The following is a 16,870-nucleotide window of genomic DNA, read 5'->3' as shown; positions in this document are numbered from 1 at the left end:
CTCTCAGAGGACAAGGACAGGGTGGGGACCCACTCAGAGGGTCACTGCAGGATGGGGGTGGAGACCGCACCTCTGTAGCTGCTCTGTGGACACACAGAAAGCCCGAGGAAGACCCAGCGTCTCCCCTACACCCAAGCAGGTGTGCTTGGTTAGGCTCTGCACAGTCCAGAATGGAGAGTTGAGTTACAACCGTAGCCCTCGAACCCTAGCTATTCAGGGACCTGGGAGCTGAGGATTGCAATTTGAAGCCAATTCCAGGCAGAAAAGTGCAGAAGTCTTCAATTCATCAGCAAAAAGCTGGAAATGGAATTCTGGCTCACGTGGAAAAGCTCCATTCCTGCGTGAACAAGCTAAAGAACAGCACCCCGGCTGAATTTAAGCCCCAGTACTGGCACACACACACACACACACACACACACACACACACACACAGTGAGTACTGGTTTGGGGTGGGACCAAAGTGTCTGAGATTTTTGTCTGCTTGAACTATGGCAGTGCCCAGGCCCAGGACCATAGTAGGAGTTGCTGGGGCATGGGGGAGGCGGGGGCGGGGGGCGGATGGAGAGACAGAAACTCTGGGAACCCTTAAGTGTGTCTTAAGTCCTGCCAGTGTGAGACATGCCAGAGCCTTGATAGTCATCCATTGTGGCATTGAACAATGCACCTGTTCAGTTCCTTTCCCTCCCTGAGGGTTCTGGGGTTCAGAGAAATAAGCCACCCCCAAGACTACAGAACAAGTGCTTAGAGCACTGAAATTCAAAGCCTAGTAAAAGTTTTGCTGAGAGCGTCCCTAAAAGGCCACAAAACTCCTGGCCATACCTGAAGACATAGTGCCTTCTGGCTCCAAGGCAGTGTGGCAGGGGAGTGCTGGGAACCCCGCTGGGCCTCCTGCCAGCTCCCAGACCCAGCACTGCCTCCTCTGTACAGCAGAGGGTGCTGTTCTTCCAGTCTCAGCAGAGTGTGGCACTGGCCCACCTCCCCAGCCCCCCAAGTCCAAAGTAACCCCCCCACACACACTTAGTGTACCCTGGCCTTGTAGCTTACCTTCCCCACTTCCCCACTGCCTCTGGAACAGGAAGCATGCCTGCTCCAGGTGACCCACAAGATGGGGCTCCCTGGGGCCAAGATCTTGGCCTCCAAGTCTAGGATTCTGGCTCTACCCTCACTCAAAGCTTTCTGAGCTTCTCGTTGATATCTTTGGTTTGCGAATCACCCTGGTCCTAGTGAGCAGAGACAGAGAGTTTCTGTGCCTTGCCCAGTGTCATACAATACTCCATCTCCTAGAATGGTACCTTACCTCAAGGTTCTGGTATCTAAGCCTTCCTGGGCTCCTTTAACCAGCTCCAGTGCCACCCAGTCCATCTGTCTTCATAGTGGCTGAATCATTTTATCTACTTGAGCTTTGGAGCTCTGGTGATTTTTGATGGTAGTTGTAACCGTATGTATGTGAGGGGGGTGTGCACACGTGCTTATGCATGCTGGTTCTAAAGCTTGATCTCAGGGTCTAAGAGTTGTTCCTTAGTTTTTCTGCTTAAGGCTGGATGGCTTGGTGCTCTACCATTCTAGCCATACTTCCAGTTCTGACTTTTTGCTGGTTAATTGGAGATCAGAGTCTCATGGAGTTGCCTGCTTGAGCAGATCTGTTTCTTGCGTGGCTAGGATTACAGGTTTAAGCCTTGGTGCTCAGTGGGGCTGAACCTTGTTATTTGACTTTTCTCAGCCTAGGTCCTTTAGGGACAGCTTAGCTTTTGCTCAGTGACCTGGTAGAATGGGTGTCAGGGGCCTTCACCAGATCAGTTCCCATGGGCTCATCCATCCAGAGGTGGAATAATCTATTTTTTCTTTTTTTTTTTGCCAGTCCTGGCCTTGTGCTCAGGGCCTGAGCACTGTCCTTGGACTTTCTCAAGGCTAACACTCTACCACTTGAGCCTCAGCACCACTTCCGGCTTTTTGCTATGTATGTGGTACCGAGGAATCGAACCCGGGTCTTCATGCATGCTAAGCAAGCACTCTACCACTAGGCCAAACTCCCGGCCTGAATAATCTATTTTCTTAATGAGATTGATAGGCAGGAGTTTGGCCTAGTGGTTAAAGTGCTTGCCTAGCATACATGAAGACCTGGGTTTGATTCCTCGGTACCACATACATAGAAAAAAAAGCTGAGAATGGTGCTATAGCTCAAGTGGTAGAGCTCTAGCCTTGAGAAAGCCCAAGTAAAGTGCTCAGGCCCACAGTTCAGGCCCCAGAACTGGCTCATTCCCAGCCCTGATCACAAGGGAGCGGCCACGGTTGACTCATCCCTGGCCCTCAGAGGAAGAACTTTTAGGCCAGGTGTTCAATAAAGAGGAAAATTGATGAGTCTCACAGGGAGGGCTGCTTTTCTATCCTAGGCAACTCTGAAAACAAAATTCATTTCTGGTGGCTCATGTCTTGTAATCCTAGCTACTCCAGAGGCTGAGATCTGAGGATCACGGTTCAAAGCCAGCCTGGGCAGAAAAGCCTGGGACATTCTGATCTCCAATGAACCCAACCAAAAAGGCAAACGTGGAGACACGGCTCAGTGACAGAACAGCCATCTGGAGCAGAAAAAGTCGCACAAGGTCAGGAGGTCTCAGTACTGGTATGGAAAGAAAAAATAATAATAAATGTATGGGCGAGTGTCCATGCTGCAAGGCCAGCCCTGGAGGGAGGAGAGGCTGGAGTGGAGAACAATTGTCTTAGGGAAGTCTGCAGAGGGGGTAAACCTCTGGATGCATGGCTAGAAAAGAATGAGCTGCTCAGTGCGGCGGGTCCCGCCTCGGCCCTGCCCCTGGCGGGGGAGGGGCAGCGGCCACGAGCAGCACCCAGCTGGGCCAGCAAAACCCAATTCTATATACCTAAGAGCAACAGCTCGAAGGACAAAACTTCATTGTGAGGCATCCCCAGGCCTGGCTACCCCCTCCCCCAAGCCCAGAACTGTCGTGGCATTGACCCGCCTCAGCGGGCCACCCCGGCCTGCTGACTGGGCCACATCTGGAGCTCAGGCCCTGGCCACCCCTCCCCCACTGCTGCCACTGGCGGAGAAAAGGAAGAGGAGAAGAATGAGCTGCAGCCCATCACTCTCTCACCCAGCACCCTGAGCAGTCACACTTGTGTCCCACTCCCCTCTGCCATTACCGGGCAGAGGAGAGCGGTCTAAGCATCTTGACCCATCCTCAGGACTTCTCTCCATCTACCCAGCAGTAACAGGGAAGGGGTCCTGTTAGTCTTTGCCCTTGTGGTGCATAAAGGTCCTGAGAAGCTGTGGATCAGTCCACTTGGTACAGGGTGAATTTGCTCAGTCTGGTCTCTGTTACCAGACATTCCTCACTCTAGGATTCTGTAGTTTGCAAGATACCATTGTCCATTCCTTGAACACATGTTTAACTGAGCACTAACTATGTGTCAGGTTGTGTTTCCTTGGTGCTGATGCGACAGCAGTGTCCCTACAGAAGAATCCCTTCCCCTCATTCGTCTTCCATTCTGGACTGAGAAGAATAAGAAAAGAAGCTAAAGAAAAAATCTGTATGGGGTGAAAGGTCTAGGTGGAAAGAGAGGCCTGGTTAGTAGAGACTGTTTTAGGTAGGTTGTTCATGTGTGAACCAAGACCTGATTGTTTACAAAGAATCCTAGCCATGTAGGGACAAGTATTGTTGATAGATAAGATAGCCAAGATGTGCCAAGGCCCTGGGGCAGGTTGAGGGCCCAGTGTGTCTGGATGATGGCTGGAAATCAACAATGGCAGTGATTTCCTGAATGAACAGTAAGAGATGAAAGTAGGAGATGGAGTTAATGGTCCAGGCAGAAGCAGAACATCTAAAACATCAAAGTCAGTGTAAAAGGTTTAGGTATCTTAAGACAGGAGGGTTCACTTCTTTTAAAATAAAGATGGGGGAGATGTTGGGGACCAAGTATGGGGTCAGTGACCTTGGACCTGCACAATTGGGTACACAAGGGAGTAAGCTGTTATGATGATTGCACTTTGGGCGATGTCAATCGCTTCTCATTTAACCTATTTGAGACTTGATTGCTGTTTTGTACGAATGAACCTCTGGTAGGTTCCTGGTTTTAAGAAAATTATTCAAGGTTGGAACTTGAAATAAACGGTGCTACAGTCTTAAGCTCACAGCCTTAGGCTATAGTCTTAAGCTAGGTTTAGGCTGTAGTCCTCCCAACCCCCCCCCCCCAAAAAAAAAGGTTTAGATATGTGAGTGCAAATGGAAATCAGTGGTTTTAGATCTGATGTGATCTAAGCTTTGCAAATGGGAAGACTGTAGATGGGTCAGTAAGGAGAGACTGTAAGGCAGGCCAGAGGGAGATACGAGCATGGAGGCTTTATAGGGACACACTTGTGGTTAAAGCCTTCAGGTCTCTCTTTACCTGGCAGGGAGTTCTCAGACCTGCATTGACCGGTCCTGTAGCCATATGTGGCTAATTAGCAAAATCAATTAAAAGTGAACACTGCTGCGTGCCAGTGACTCATGACTACATGTAATGCTAGCTACTCGGGAGGCTGACATCTGAGGATCTCCAGTTAACCAACCAGCGAAAGGCCAGAACTAGATCCAGCTGTGGCTCCAAGTAGTCCAGCCTCAGGCTTGGGTAGAAAAATAAGAAGCCAAGAAAGCGTGCCCAGGCCTACATTTCAGTTGTCCCTCCTGGCAGGTGAGTAGACGGCTAGACGGGGAAAAGGAAGTTCTTTCAGACCATGCTTCCTCAGGACTTCAGCTCCTGAAGACTCCCAGATCATGATGCTACCTTCTTGCTAAGCTCCCTGTGAGAACTGAGATGGCCCCTGCACAGTGCTCAGGGCCGGCCTGGTACTAAGGGAAGTTCAAGCGCAGGGTGCTGTTGAAGAAATGCGGTGAGTAACAGAGAGGAATGGGGAGGCCATCTCTGAAGCCGCTGATCCCAGCCCCCAATGCCGGCAAAGCTGGCGCCCATCCTTTCCCACCTTGGCCCCGGCCCACCCAGAGCCCAGACCCAGGCGGCGGATCCGGGATCCAGCGTCCCCTGGAGGTGAACTGCCGGCAGGGGGTGCTGCGCGCGACAGAGCGCGGACGAGGGGGCGTGGCCAGAGCCTCGGGGCGGGGCTAAAGCGGGCGTGTCGTAGACGCGGGGGGCGGGGCCATGGTCCTGGGGCGGGGCCAGTATGGCGGCGCGGGGCGGCTGAGGGGCGTGGCCAGGGTGGCGGGGCGGGACCGAGGCCGCTGTGGGCGAGCGTGCCCAGGGCCGTGCCGGACGCCGGCAGCCGGGAGCCGAGCCGGGACGACCGCGCGGGCCGCGCCGGCGATGCCGCGCTCCCGGGCCGGGCTGTAGCGGCGGGCCGCAGCCAGAGCGCACTCTGGGCAAGTCGGACATGGAGGTGGTGGACGAGACGGAGGCGCTGCAGCGCTTCTTCGAAGGTGAGAGCCGGCGGGCAGCGAGCGGGGCGGACCCCGTCCTCCTCGGAGGGGACCCTGGGTGGTTCCGCCACGCCGGGATCCCCAGGAGACGCCTCCCCCGGGCGGGGCCTCTGCCCTCCGCGCCGGGGTCTCCACGGAGGACCGGGCTGCCTCGGCTCCCTCCCCTCCACGCCGCTCTGGGGCCGCGTCGTCTCCCACGCTGGGTCCTCCCTCCAGCCCGCGGTCGCCTGCGGTGCTGACACCGCGCCCCCCCCCCACCCCGCACACCTTCCCGTGGGCATCTGGAGCCCCGTGCCGGCCAGACCTCCCGCACGCCCCCAGGACCTTCCACCTCTCGAGGCTGCTGGCCTCCGGGCTGGGCTTCCCTGTCCTCATCAGCCATGGGCAATGCTATTTCTCCCCAAGGCTGAAATTACACTTTTTTTTGGGGGGGGAGGGTGAAGCCCCGGTACTGGGATTTGAGCTCAGGAGACCCTAGGTGCCTTTTCACTTAAGCCTGGTGTTCTACCATTTGAATCACAGTTCCACTTCTGGGACTTCCCCCCCCCCCCACTTTTGTGGTTCATTTGAGATAAGAGTCTCACAGACTTTCTTGCCCACGCTGCCTCTGAACCCTTTTCTCAAATCTCAGCTCAAATCTTAGCTAAGATGATGGGCATGAGCCAGTGTCCAGCTGAAATTTCACTTTGAAGTAATTGTTCTTCCCCTACCTGAGTGAGGCAGGACCTACTCCTCCAGCATGCTTCCTAGGCATAACGTTTTGAGTACGCACACGCACGCACACACACACACACGCACACACACGCACACACACACACACGCACACACACGCACGCAGCCACTCTGCTCTAGGACTTGAACTCTGGGTCTGGGTGCTTTCCCTGAGCTTTCTTGCTCAAGGCTTGAACCATAGCTCTATTTCCAGCTTTATGGTGATTAATTGGAGATAAGAGTCTCACAGACTTTCTTGACAGGGCTGGCTTTGAACTGCAATCCTTAGGGTCTCAGACTCCTGAGTAGCTAGGATTTCAGGTGTGAGTCACCCGTGCTGGCTTGGGCTAGAACTTTCTTGAAGCTAGTATCCCCTAGACCTCTACCTCTGTTCTTGGAGTTGCCCCCCAATACTGAAAACTGCATCCCACCGGCCCAGTGAGACTCCTTAGGCAGCTCTCCCAAGCTGTCCTCACCTTGACCTGAAAGGCTCCTCCCTCCCTCATGGTGGCATCTTTGTACACCCATCATGTTTTCTTCACCCCACCCCCACATGGGTTTTAGAAGAGTGTTCCTGTGTCTACCCACCTCCCTCGCTTTTCCTGAGCAGCCCCTGCCCCTCCTCTAGGGTTGCCCCTCCTCTGTGAGTACTGCGGAGGGAAGGGAGGAGGGGGGAGGGGAGGTGCAGGGTGATGTCTCCCAGCCCACTGGGTGGGTCAGATGCTCACTGGGACCGGGAACCAGGACTGCCGGCCCCTTTTGTGACCTTCTCTACTATCTTGGGGATCCTAGCTCCTATACCCTACCCTCTCCCCGGGTCCCTGAGTTCCTGTTCTGCACCTTAGCAGGCAAAGAGCCTTCATTGGGGGAAAATCTGTCCTGGCCACCCTGCTGTACTGGGACATCAGGGTGCAGGGATGAGGTTAGGGCCAAGGTTTCATGCCCAGCCCCTGGTTTCCTGGGGAGTCCCTTGGGTAAGAGAGGAAGGCCCTTCTCTGCCTCCGTTTCTCTCCTTGAACTTGGGGTGGGAGGTTGTCAGGATCTTTTGTTCCCACTGGCTGAGAACCAGACCACGGCATCCCAAGCCTCAGCTGCCCGGCTCCAGCTCACCCAGGCAGACAGACTTGACTGTCAGATGGTGGATCCTAAGGCACCAGGACTAATTGAAGGTGCCAAGTTGCTCTCCCTCAGTCCCCTGGGGCTCTCATTCTCCATAGACATTGTTCACCCTCCAGCAACCTTTTAGGCGGATACCTTGGAAAAGGTCTCCAGGTAGAGGGAAAAAGATGCTAGTCCTTGATGAGTATAGAACTGACCTGGGGCGTCTGGTAAACACCTAGATGACCTGGGGACCACATCCCCTCCATTCCTAAAGATATCCTTATACTATTTCTCCTGGACCCAGGTCTTAGGCAGAGGGGTGAGCCTGGCTGGCCTGGCTTCCTGCTCCTGAGCCAAACTTTCCCTCCTGGCCTAGAGGGTGGCGGGGGCTGACGCCACAACTCAGCCATGCGGCTGCCTGGTGGGGAGGCTGCCCTGCTCCCTCCAGAGAGATAAGAGGAGACTCAAGAATGTCTGTGGGGAGCAGGGTGGGGTGTGAGGCTGGCTGCCCAGGAGGGCTGGGCTAGGGAAGGCTCCAGCATCTGAGATGGGGGCAGGGTGGCAGGCACCAATGGCTGGTCTCTGAGGCCATGGAATGGGGAAACCATACCCCCCCTCACAGAGAATCGGGATGGAGTGGGTAGGGAGGGTGGGGGGTCCCAGTGGGGGCGTGGCATCCTGAAAGTGGGCTCAAAACCCTAAGAAAGAACTAGAATAGGGAGCAGGAAGCTGCGTTTTGTGTGTGTGGCTGTCATTTCTGAGCTCTTTGGGGGACCCTATGTATTCTCACACTCAGGGCTGGGGATCCCTGAGTCCTGACCTCATCCCCTTGTGGAATCAGTGGCCAGAGGGCCCAGGCTTTTGGCTCTGGGATGGAAGACAGGAAGGGGCCCTTCCAGAGGCCCCTTATCAGAGAGGGCCTTCCTGAGGGTCCCCTATCAGAGATCCCTGCACACACACACACACACACACACACACACACACGCACACAGGACCTGGTGTTGATGCCCTCAGCCTAGGCCTCGTCCTGCTAGGTGGGTAATGGGACTCTGGGGGGGGGGGTGCTAAGGTGCTTTGGGCCTCTGGTGGGAGGCTGGGACAGGACGGCCCCCTCGAGGCTGGTACAGCTGGGCCCTTGTGACCATCCAGCTAATCCCCTCTAGAGAGGCAAGGGCAGCCCAGATCAGAAGGCACAGGGTCGGCCGTTAGAGGGAACACTCCAGGCAGGATGCACTGGCTCTCAGCAGGTAACTGGGATGGGGGAATAGGTGCGTTTCTCATCACCTAACTGACCCGGCCATGAGTGCTGTGTGACTCTGGGCAAAAGCTGTGCCTGTAAAAGCAGAGAGGTTGTCACATTGCCTTCAGCCCTGGTGAGCCCCCTCTCTTAATCCTGAGAAGTGGGGAAGGGATGCTTTAGGAATGGCTGAGCCTGAAGGTGGTAGGCTGGCCTCCAGTTTGAGGGTACAGGAGGCTGGGATGATGGCAGTGCCCCCAGAACGCAGGTGGGTGTGGAGGGGGCTTTAGAGACTCCTGGGAATTTGGCTTCCAGATGGTGTGAAATAGCTACTAAGAGTTTTGGGGCTGCCTTCCAGACTCTAGATGGGAAGGCTGGGTCCCCACTAAGGTTTTGGGGGCCTCCTCCCAATGTCTGGAGTCTCCCAGTTGGATGGGGAGGCCTGGGTCTCAACCCCCCTGAGTCTGAAGCGCGGCCTGGGTTGACTTCCTTCTCTGGCTTCAGTTCCCCCCAAATGTAGTGAGTCCATGAGATTCGAACAGGGTTTCCAGTGTAATCATTTTCAGACATCTACCAAATGGCCTGTGGTTGGACATTCAAGGCTGGGGGCAGGGCTCTGCAGAGCCCCAGGGTCAGGGTTTGAGACACTTCTGCCTCTGCAATGGGCAGAGCAAGGTATGGGGTCAGCCCCGTTCCAAGGGACCAGGAGCGAGGCTCATAGAGAAAGGGATGACTTAAGCTGACTGTCACCCAGCTCTTTTCTGCCACCTGGGCCCAAGGGATGGGCTACTTGTTGGGGGGGAGCAGCTTCTTTGCCTCCTCCCTGGCCCAAGCCTTAAATGGAGGCTGCCTTGTAATTTGAGAAGATCCCACTTGTACAAAAGTATGGGCTAAGGCGGGCTATGTGAACTGATGGCTTTGGGACCCTGTCTGTCTGTCTGTCTGTCTCTCTGTGGTGTACCCTGGAGGAAGTGGGTGGGGTGAGAGCCAGGGATGTAATGAGACTTAGAGCTGCTGTCCTAGCTCCCATCCCTAAGCTGATTTGCCAGTCCCAGCTCTCAGGCCCTCAGCCAGGTGAGGGGGAAGAGAACTCAGGGGTCTGACTCATCCCCATGTCCCCCCACCCAGCACTGGGCCAGACGGTGGGCAAGAGGTGTCCCCAACCAATGGAGGTCACCCTGGAAGCAAAGTGTTGGGATGGAGGGTATGCTGTGAGCCCATCTCTGGGAGGGCCTGATGAGATCAATGTTAGGGTCAGGAGCAATGTCACCTGCCCCTGTCCTTGGGCCTAACCTGAATCTTGGGGTCTCAATAGAGTGTCCCTGGGGAGAGGCCTTTGGCAGAACCAAAAGGGGACAGACTGGCCACTCTAGACAGAATGGCCTCTCCCTGGGGACACCCTCTCTCAGCTCCTAAGGGGTTACAGCACTGGAGGGGCGGCTGGCAGCAGAGACTGCTGGGTAAAAACCCAGTGGGGGCTGCTGATTGGTTGTTCCCCTTGGACTTTGCCCTCCTCGATAAGGCTGGGCAGAAATCATTAACTGAATCATTAACTTGAGGTGGGCCCGCCTTGCCCAGGCAGCCTGCCTCCCTACATTTTCCTCTTTCCTCCTCCCCAGAACCTAGCCATTCTTCTGGGCCTCAGTTTCCCACAGTGAGGGGCTCCTCTCCCATCTCAAGGTCTTCAGTCCCCGCTGGTGCTGGGTGTGGTAGTCTATTAGCTGGACACAGGGATTTGCACATTATGCTGGAGGTGCTGCTAGCTCAGTCCCCTCTCCTCAGTCCTCTGGGTTTGTGGTACTGGTACCCCATGGTCTCATCTGTAAGATGGGAACTCACCTATCATCCTTATCAGTGGTCATCTTAGAGGTGCCTGGCCTGGCTTCCCTCCATAATGTCATCTGATGCTCGGTGTGTAGGCAGGTGCTATGTGCCTGCCTCAAGGAGTATTGCATTACACAGGACAGGTTGGTCCCCCTAGACAGTCTTAGGTCCTGTGAGTTGTCACTGTGTGTTTCAGGGACCCCCCTCAATCTCTGATCTCCTTACTCTTGGGGTGAGAGGCACCATCCACCTGTTCAGTACATGCCACATGCAGAGGGGCTGCACTGTGACAAGTCTGGTCCTGGTCAGTTCCTGGTCCCAGAGATGCAGCCTTTGTTCCCGTGGGACTGGGGACCTAGGTGGGAAGATGGCTGGGGTCCTGGGGTGTGGTAGATGGCATCTCCTCTTTTCTGAGATGGGATGGAAGCTCACTCAGGGCAGCTCCAGCAGGGCTGAGACAAGGGACAGGGGCAGAGTTGGGTACCAGAGAAAGGGGCTTTCACCTCTTAACTGAGGGCCTCACTCATCCTGCCTCTCCAGGGCCCTCACACAGGTTCAAGGCCAGATCTCAAGTGGGAGGGAGAGAACAGTGGGCTCATGGTGGAAGATGTTTGGATCCAGAGCCCCCCACCGGCCTCAGTGTCCTTCCCCTCCCCTCTCTTCTTGTTGGAGTCTGGAGACAGGAGTAGGGGTGAGTCTCATCCCTTCCCTGGTAGCTTAAATGGCCCCACTCATGATCTGTTTGTTCATTTGGATCTGTTAGCAGCTGGAGTGGAGAGGGTCTGCCCATAGCCCGTGGGGAAGGGAGTGGAAGGAAAAAATAGGGGACAAGGGTCTACTTGGGATCCTTGGTCCACACTGCAAAGCTCTGTCTGGGGGTGAGCCAGGCTCACTTGTGCCCACTTGGGTAGCCTCCCGTGTGGGAACAGGCCTTTGTCTACACTATCTGCACTGTCTGGTACCTTGTAAAATGCACTGGACTCTCCTCACCTGTCTTGTCATCTAACTCTGTCCCCCAGAATGTCAGCTCCCTCAGGTCTGGCCTGGTTTGTTTACTGCTGTGGTCCGAGCCTAGCTCTCTGCCTGACACAATGAAAACTTCCCGAATGGATAGAGGTCCCAGCAAGTGTGGTGGTGTGCGCTGTGGTCAGGCGAGTGTGGTGGAGTGTCACAGACAAGCAGGCATCACTTTGGCGGAGTGCTGTCCCTACCTCAAACTTCAGGGCCACTCCACAGAGTGTGTGGCCTTCCGGTTGCAGCCTTGAGGCAGAGGGTCCAAGGCATTGAATGGGGTGTGGGGGATACAAGTTAGCCCCTTGGCCCATTTGTATAGGGGCTTCCAGGGGTAAGTGAAGACTCTAGAGATGTATTTGTTTCGTAAGAGCCAGCCATAGGTGATGGCCTCCGTTCCCCTGAGCTGACACGTGGGACAGCCTTGGAGCTGTGAGTTCAGTTTGTGTCATCTTGAGGGCAGGGTGGCAGGACACTCAGGATTTGAAAGCAGCTGGGACTCTCCACAGGCTGGTTGTGGATTCTGGATTTTTTTTGGTGAGAAATTGGGAGGAAACAGAGACCTGGGGGACAGTGACTTAAGAGCCCAAGAGGAGAATTGGGTGCAGAGATAACAAAGCCTTGCTGGCATGATCACATCCATAAAGATAGAAAGTCCTGATCAGGGGAGGCAAGAGCCCCGGCGAGCCTTATAGTGAGTGGAGCTACTTGCGGCCCAGTGGACGGCAACAGCGCCATCTGTGGCTGGGGTAGCTGGGGAGGGACTGCAGCAGAAGTTTAACCACTGGGCGGGGCGGATATCTGCAGTCATGGCCTAGAGACTAGAATATGGGCATAGTGCTGGTCATGCCCTGGACGAACTGAGAACAGGAGAGGACCCAGAAATGTCTTGTGGGAAGGCTGAGAAGCATGGGCAGAAGTATCAGGATCACCCCATGATGCACCCTGTTTGACAAAAGGAAGCCGAGGCACAGGGCCACCGTCAGGTCCCTTTCTGAAGGTCACACAGCAGTGCATGGTGGGCAGTGTGTGACTCCAGCGGCTACTTGGAGCTAGGGCATTGCCCTGATTCAGACACCTTGAGGGGACACACAGGGACCAGGCTTGGGCCCCCATGCCCGGTTCATCCCAAGTTCAAACCTACCAGACAGACCTCAGGCCCCGTATATGCTCAGGTCTTTGCCCACCCTACCCATAGCCACGTGGCTGAGGGGATTTCCGCCATGTTTGGGCATGAATTGACAAGTGCCCCATTGACGGGCAGGGGAGGGGGTGGGCAGGGCACAAGCCTCCCACTGTGTGGCGTCCCCACCCTCCCCCGTTCCCCAGGACAATGGTCGGGACTCAGCCAGCAGCCACAGCTGGTGCTGGGGGGTGTGGGGGGGTCGTGAGCACGAGGAGGGGAAGAAGGGTGGAGGCACCACCTGGGGCTCTGCCTGCTCTGGTCCTGCACCTGGCATAGGTCCCCTCGTTGCCCCTCCTGCCCAGCTGGGTGGCCTTAAAGGGAGGAGGAGTCTCCAATTGCAGACCCATCCTGCCTGGGAGGCAGCAGCATCTGGTTCCTGTTCCCGGCAGGTAGTAAACAGCCTCCTGAACAAGGGCAGCAAGGAACCAGACTGCAGGAGCTTTGTGGAACTCTGTCTAGTCCCGGACCCTAAGCCCAGCGTGGCCTGCCGTGCTTGCCAGCTTGCCACTTGGGCACACTCATTCCATGTGTATCTTTGGCATGCCTATTGTGTGCTAGGATCCTTACACCCCAGAGACAGGGAGCGCAGCCAAGCTCTTACGCTTGGAAGCCATGGGCAAGGTTCCAGTCCTCAGCCTCAGTTTCCTTATCTGTAAAATGGAGAAGCGACCCACCTCATAGGAGAGGTTGTTAGGAGAATGAACTCGGAGCCACATAAAGGACATGGTCAGAGCTGGGCATACTGCCGTGTTCTGGACACTCACCTTTTTAGGGAATATGATGTGGGAAGAGGAGTGGATCATCAGATTGGAAAGTGGAACTGAGGCCCAGGGAACAGTCAGAGAGTCTTCCCGGGGCACTGGAAATGGGAGGAAATGAGGGTCTGCCTTTCACAGCAGGGGGAGTTGTGAGTGCAAAGGCCCCATGGTGGAGGGTGCATTTGTCCTCAGCTGGGAAGGGGCTGGACTCCTGAGAATTAGGTGGAAGGAAAGTGAGCAGCAAGTGGCTGTGAACAAGTAGGGAGCCAGCCATGCCAGGCCCTGGACAGTGAAGCGGTCTGGGTTTGTCCCAGGTGGTGGGAAGGTCTGAGCGGGAGAGGACGGAGACGCTGCTTGGCTGCCTTGTGGTGCCTCTCTCTGCTTGTGGGGCCTTGGGCAGTCTTTGGCAGCCTGCTTCCCAGGGGCTTCTCGGGGGTATCTTGAGGATCAGGGTGGGATGTGTGCCTCCATGGAGCCTCATGGATCAGTGACATTCTAGGGTCTTTCAGCCACGGTGGGGACGGGCATCCCAGGAACATCCCTCAGGGATCCCTGGCTCCAGAGAGCCCTTGTTTACCACAGACCCCAGGTGTGGGTCGTGGGGTGGGCTGGGGGCTGCTGCCCAGTCCCTGGCTACACAGCATGGCTCAAAAAGAAGACAGGCCTCCAGGGCAGGCTTCCAGGGAGAAGGCGGGGGTCGGCATGCCTTGGAAGGCCCATCGACGTCTCCCCCAGTCCTGGGCCCACCCCTGCCCTGCCATCAGCCCCCTGCTCCCCCCTTCGTCCTCCCGGCCCCTGGCACGGAGGGACCCTCCTCCCCCTAGCCACATCTGGTTCTTGTTAGGGTCTCCCAGGATGCCTCTGCTTGTGCCCCCTCCCCCCCCAGAGGATTAGGGGCGATTAGAAGTGCTCTTGGCTAGCAAAGGAGGAGCAGGAGCAGGAGGAGGAGGAGCAGGAGGAGGAGAGGAGAGGAGAGGGCTGGGCCTGTTATATTTAGCAGCATCCTGACTGCAACAACCCATCATTCATTCACCCTCCATTCCAAGTTCAGTCTCAAGAACCTGCAGCTTGGGCGGTGGGGGTGGAGGTGGGGGTGGGGAGGAGCTCCAGTCCCTGCTCCTGACTCCCTGAGCTTGATTGCTTGGTTTGCCCTTCTAGCCACTAGGTGGGACAGCCTGTGTGGACAGGGCAGGGGTTGGGGGAGGCCCAGAACCTTGAAACACCTTCCCCGTATCTGGGGTTGATTTCTCTTTGCTGTGCTGTCTTGAGCAGGACTTGACCTCTCTGAACAGTGGTCAAGTTCATGGAGGTGTTTGCAAAGTCACGTAGGTAAATAAAGCAGGTAGAATAGTGCCGGTCAGTCAAGAAAAGCCGTCCCCACATCACTGTCACCGTCACTGTCACGGTCACTCCTGAAAATCAGTCAGATCAAGTGACACGGGCCATGACAAGCTCGAGGGTGTTGTACATGCACATGGCTCAAAAAGCTGGCAGCACACAGTAGATGCTCAAGAAATAGGAGCTGTGTTTGCCAGGCTTGGACGGGGTAGGGCTGGAAGCTAGACCCGCAGTGGTCTTTCCCTGCTCCACGGGGTACGGCCAGTGGTCATGCGTGGTGGGTGACCTCGGCTACCAGCTGGGTGAGGGGGTGGGGGTCAGCAGGAGGGCCTGGCCTGTGCTGGCAGCTCGTGACTCGTAGGAGGGCTTAGCTGCTCATTAATCACCTAAGCGGGGCTCAGCATTCTTGAAATGCCAGCTGGGGCCAGGCGGGGGACTGGGCTGGGGGCTTGGGGTCCCCAGGGCTCTGGAGGCTGGGAAGCAAGGACAGCCATTCCGTCTGCAGAGTTCCCAGTGGGTGCTAGAAATCACCTCGCTCTTCCCTGCCCAAAGAAGTGCTGGCTGCTCATGCCCCCATTTCACCACTGCAAAGACTGAGGCTCACCCTGCACTCAGCTCCCTTCCCCCCCCCCGGGGTCACGTGACAGGGAGTGGCTGAGCTGGGATTTGCTCCTGAACTGTCTGAGCTCTGTTCCCAGGGGAGTCAGTGTGGGGTGCCCACCCCAGAAAAGTGTGGGCGAGCCTTTGCCTCAGTGGAGCTGGCCAGCCCAGGTCAGTGGCGTGGGTGGGGCCGTCTTCCATTATCAAGGTTGACGCATCTCCCTACGTCAGCCCCCTTATCACCTCACCCTCCAGCTCCCCCTTCCTCCCCCCCACCACACACACACAAGGTGACCCTGGGAGAAAAAAGGCCAGCACCACCCCCTCTCCTCCTCACGATTTCTAGGAGTCCTGGGCTACCTTTTCTGAGGCCCTCCCTGCCATGGGCCAGAGCCAGCAGGGAAGGCCTGGGAGAGACCGCCTCAATGCCATGCCTGGCTCGGTGAGGTGGACCTCTGCCTCTCCCATCACATGTGGGGGACCGGGGCCACGGCCTGGCTGCTGAGGGTGGGCTGCACCCAGGCATTCCTGACTCTGGACCCCTGCAGCTGGGGTCTAGGGTACAGTGGCTTCTCTAGTCTCGGGGCCTTCAAGATGTGTGATCCTACCAGACCAGGCCTCAAGCCCCCATGTACCTACAGCGGGGCCACCTGCAGCCACCACAGGGCACAGGGCAGGGCCACGTCCTGGGTCTGAGCATCCAGGATGGCAGGCTCCCCACTGTTCCTCATGGCACCTTGTAAGATGACTAAGGGCGGAAGTCTTGGGACACTCATGCAAAGTAGGAACTTACTTCTGTCCCAGCCAATGGGAGTGTGGAGGGATCAGAATGGCCCACCTCATCCTGGGAGAAGGCAGGCAGCTCAGTGGTCTGAGGGAGGTGAGCCTCCTGGAGGATGCTGGGTAGTAAAGCGAAGGACCCCCTGGACACAGGAAGAGATGGGGACACAGCTTTTGGAGGGCCCGGCCTGGGGAGAGAAGAAGGATGGGACCCAAGGCTTAGGGGTCTGAGAGGAGCCACCTGAGCTCACCCCTTGCCCTGCAGGCCATGACATCAGCGGTGCCCTGGAGCCCTCCAACATCGACACCAGCATCCTGGAAGAATACATCGGCAAGGAGGATGCTGCGGACCTGTGAGTGACCCCAGCTGCCCTGACCCCCAAGCCCCCGGTGCAGGTCCTGAGGCCGCCACCATCCCGTCCTCACCCTTTCCTGGTGCTCACCCCTGGGTCCTCTGGGGACTGAGCCTCCTCTCTTCCCCACAGCTGCTTCCCTGACATGGCGGCTCCGGCCAGTGCTGCCTCCTTCCCCCACGGGCAGCCTGCCATCCCCAGCTCCAGCGGGCTCCACCACCTGAGCCCCCCAGGAAGCGGACCCTCCCCGGGGCGCCACGGCCCCCTCCCACCCCCGAGCTACAGCACCCCACTCAACTTCAATAACAACAACGGCATGGGGGCCGCTCCCAAGCCCTTCCTGGGGGGCTCTGGGCCCCCCATCAAGGCTGAGCCCAAGGCTCCTTATGCCCCAGGGTGAGTGAGGGCAGAAAGTGGGTGGGAACAGGATGCAGGGGTTCAGCATCTGTGGGCGCTGGCCTGGTGGTGGAAAGGGCCCGGGTGATGGGCTGCTCAGTGCGGGGGCTCCAGGCTGAGGGATTGCCGTGTTCAGAGGCAGTGGGCAGACA

General features: G+C 56.7%; 1 protein-coding gene across 2 annotated transcripts in view; it reads left to right on the top strand.

Annotated features, from left to right (window-relative positions):
- Positions 1–5,224: 5,224 nt before the first annotated feature.
- Myrf (myelin regulatory factor) overlaps positions 5,225–16,870 on the top strand; it is a 29,859-nt gene continuing 18,213 nt past the window's right edge. For both annotated transcript variants that reach the window (XM_090347554.1, XM_090347553.1), the window contains exons 1-3: positions 5,225–5,423; positions 16,235–16,322; positions 16,455–16,718. In XM_090347554.1, coding sequence (XP_090203680.1) covers positions 5,378–5,423; positions 16,235–16,322; positions 16,455–16,718 — 398 coding nt within the window. In that variant the 5' untranslated portion in view covers positions 5,225–5,377. The remainder of the gene's footprint in view (positions 5,424–16,234; positions 16,323–16,454; positions 16,719–16,870) is intronic.

This window comes from Megascapheus bottae, chromosome 16, assembly GCF_031878675.1.
Source record: "Megascapheus bottae isolate mThoBot1 chromosome 16, mThoBot2.hap1, whole genome shotgun sequence".
Taxonomy (NCBI): domain Eukaryota; kingdom Metazoa; phylum Chordata; class Mammalia; order Rodentia; family Geomyidae; genus Megascapheus; species Megascapheus bottae.
Note: the sequence above shows the minus strand (reverse complement) of the source record. Positions and strands in the feature narration are given on the sequence as shown.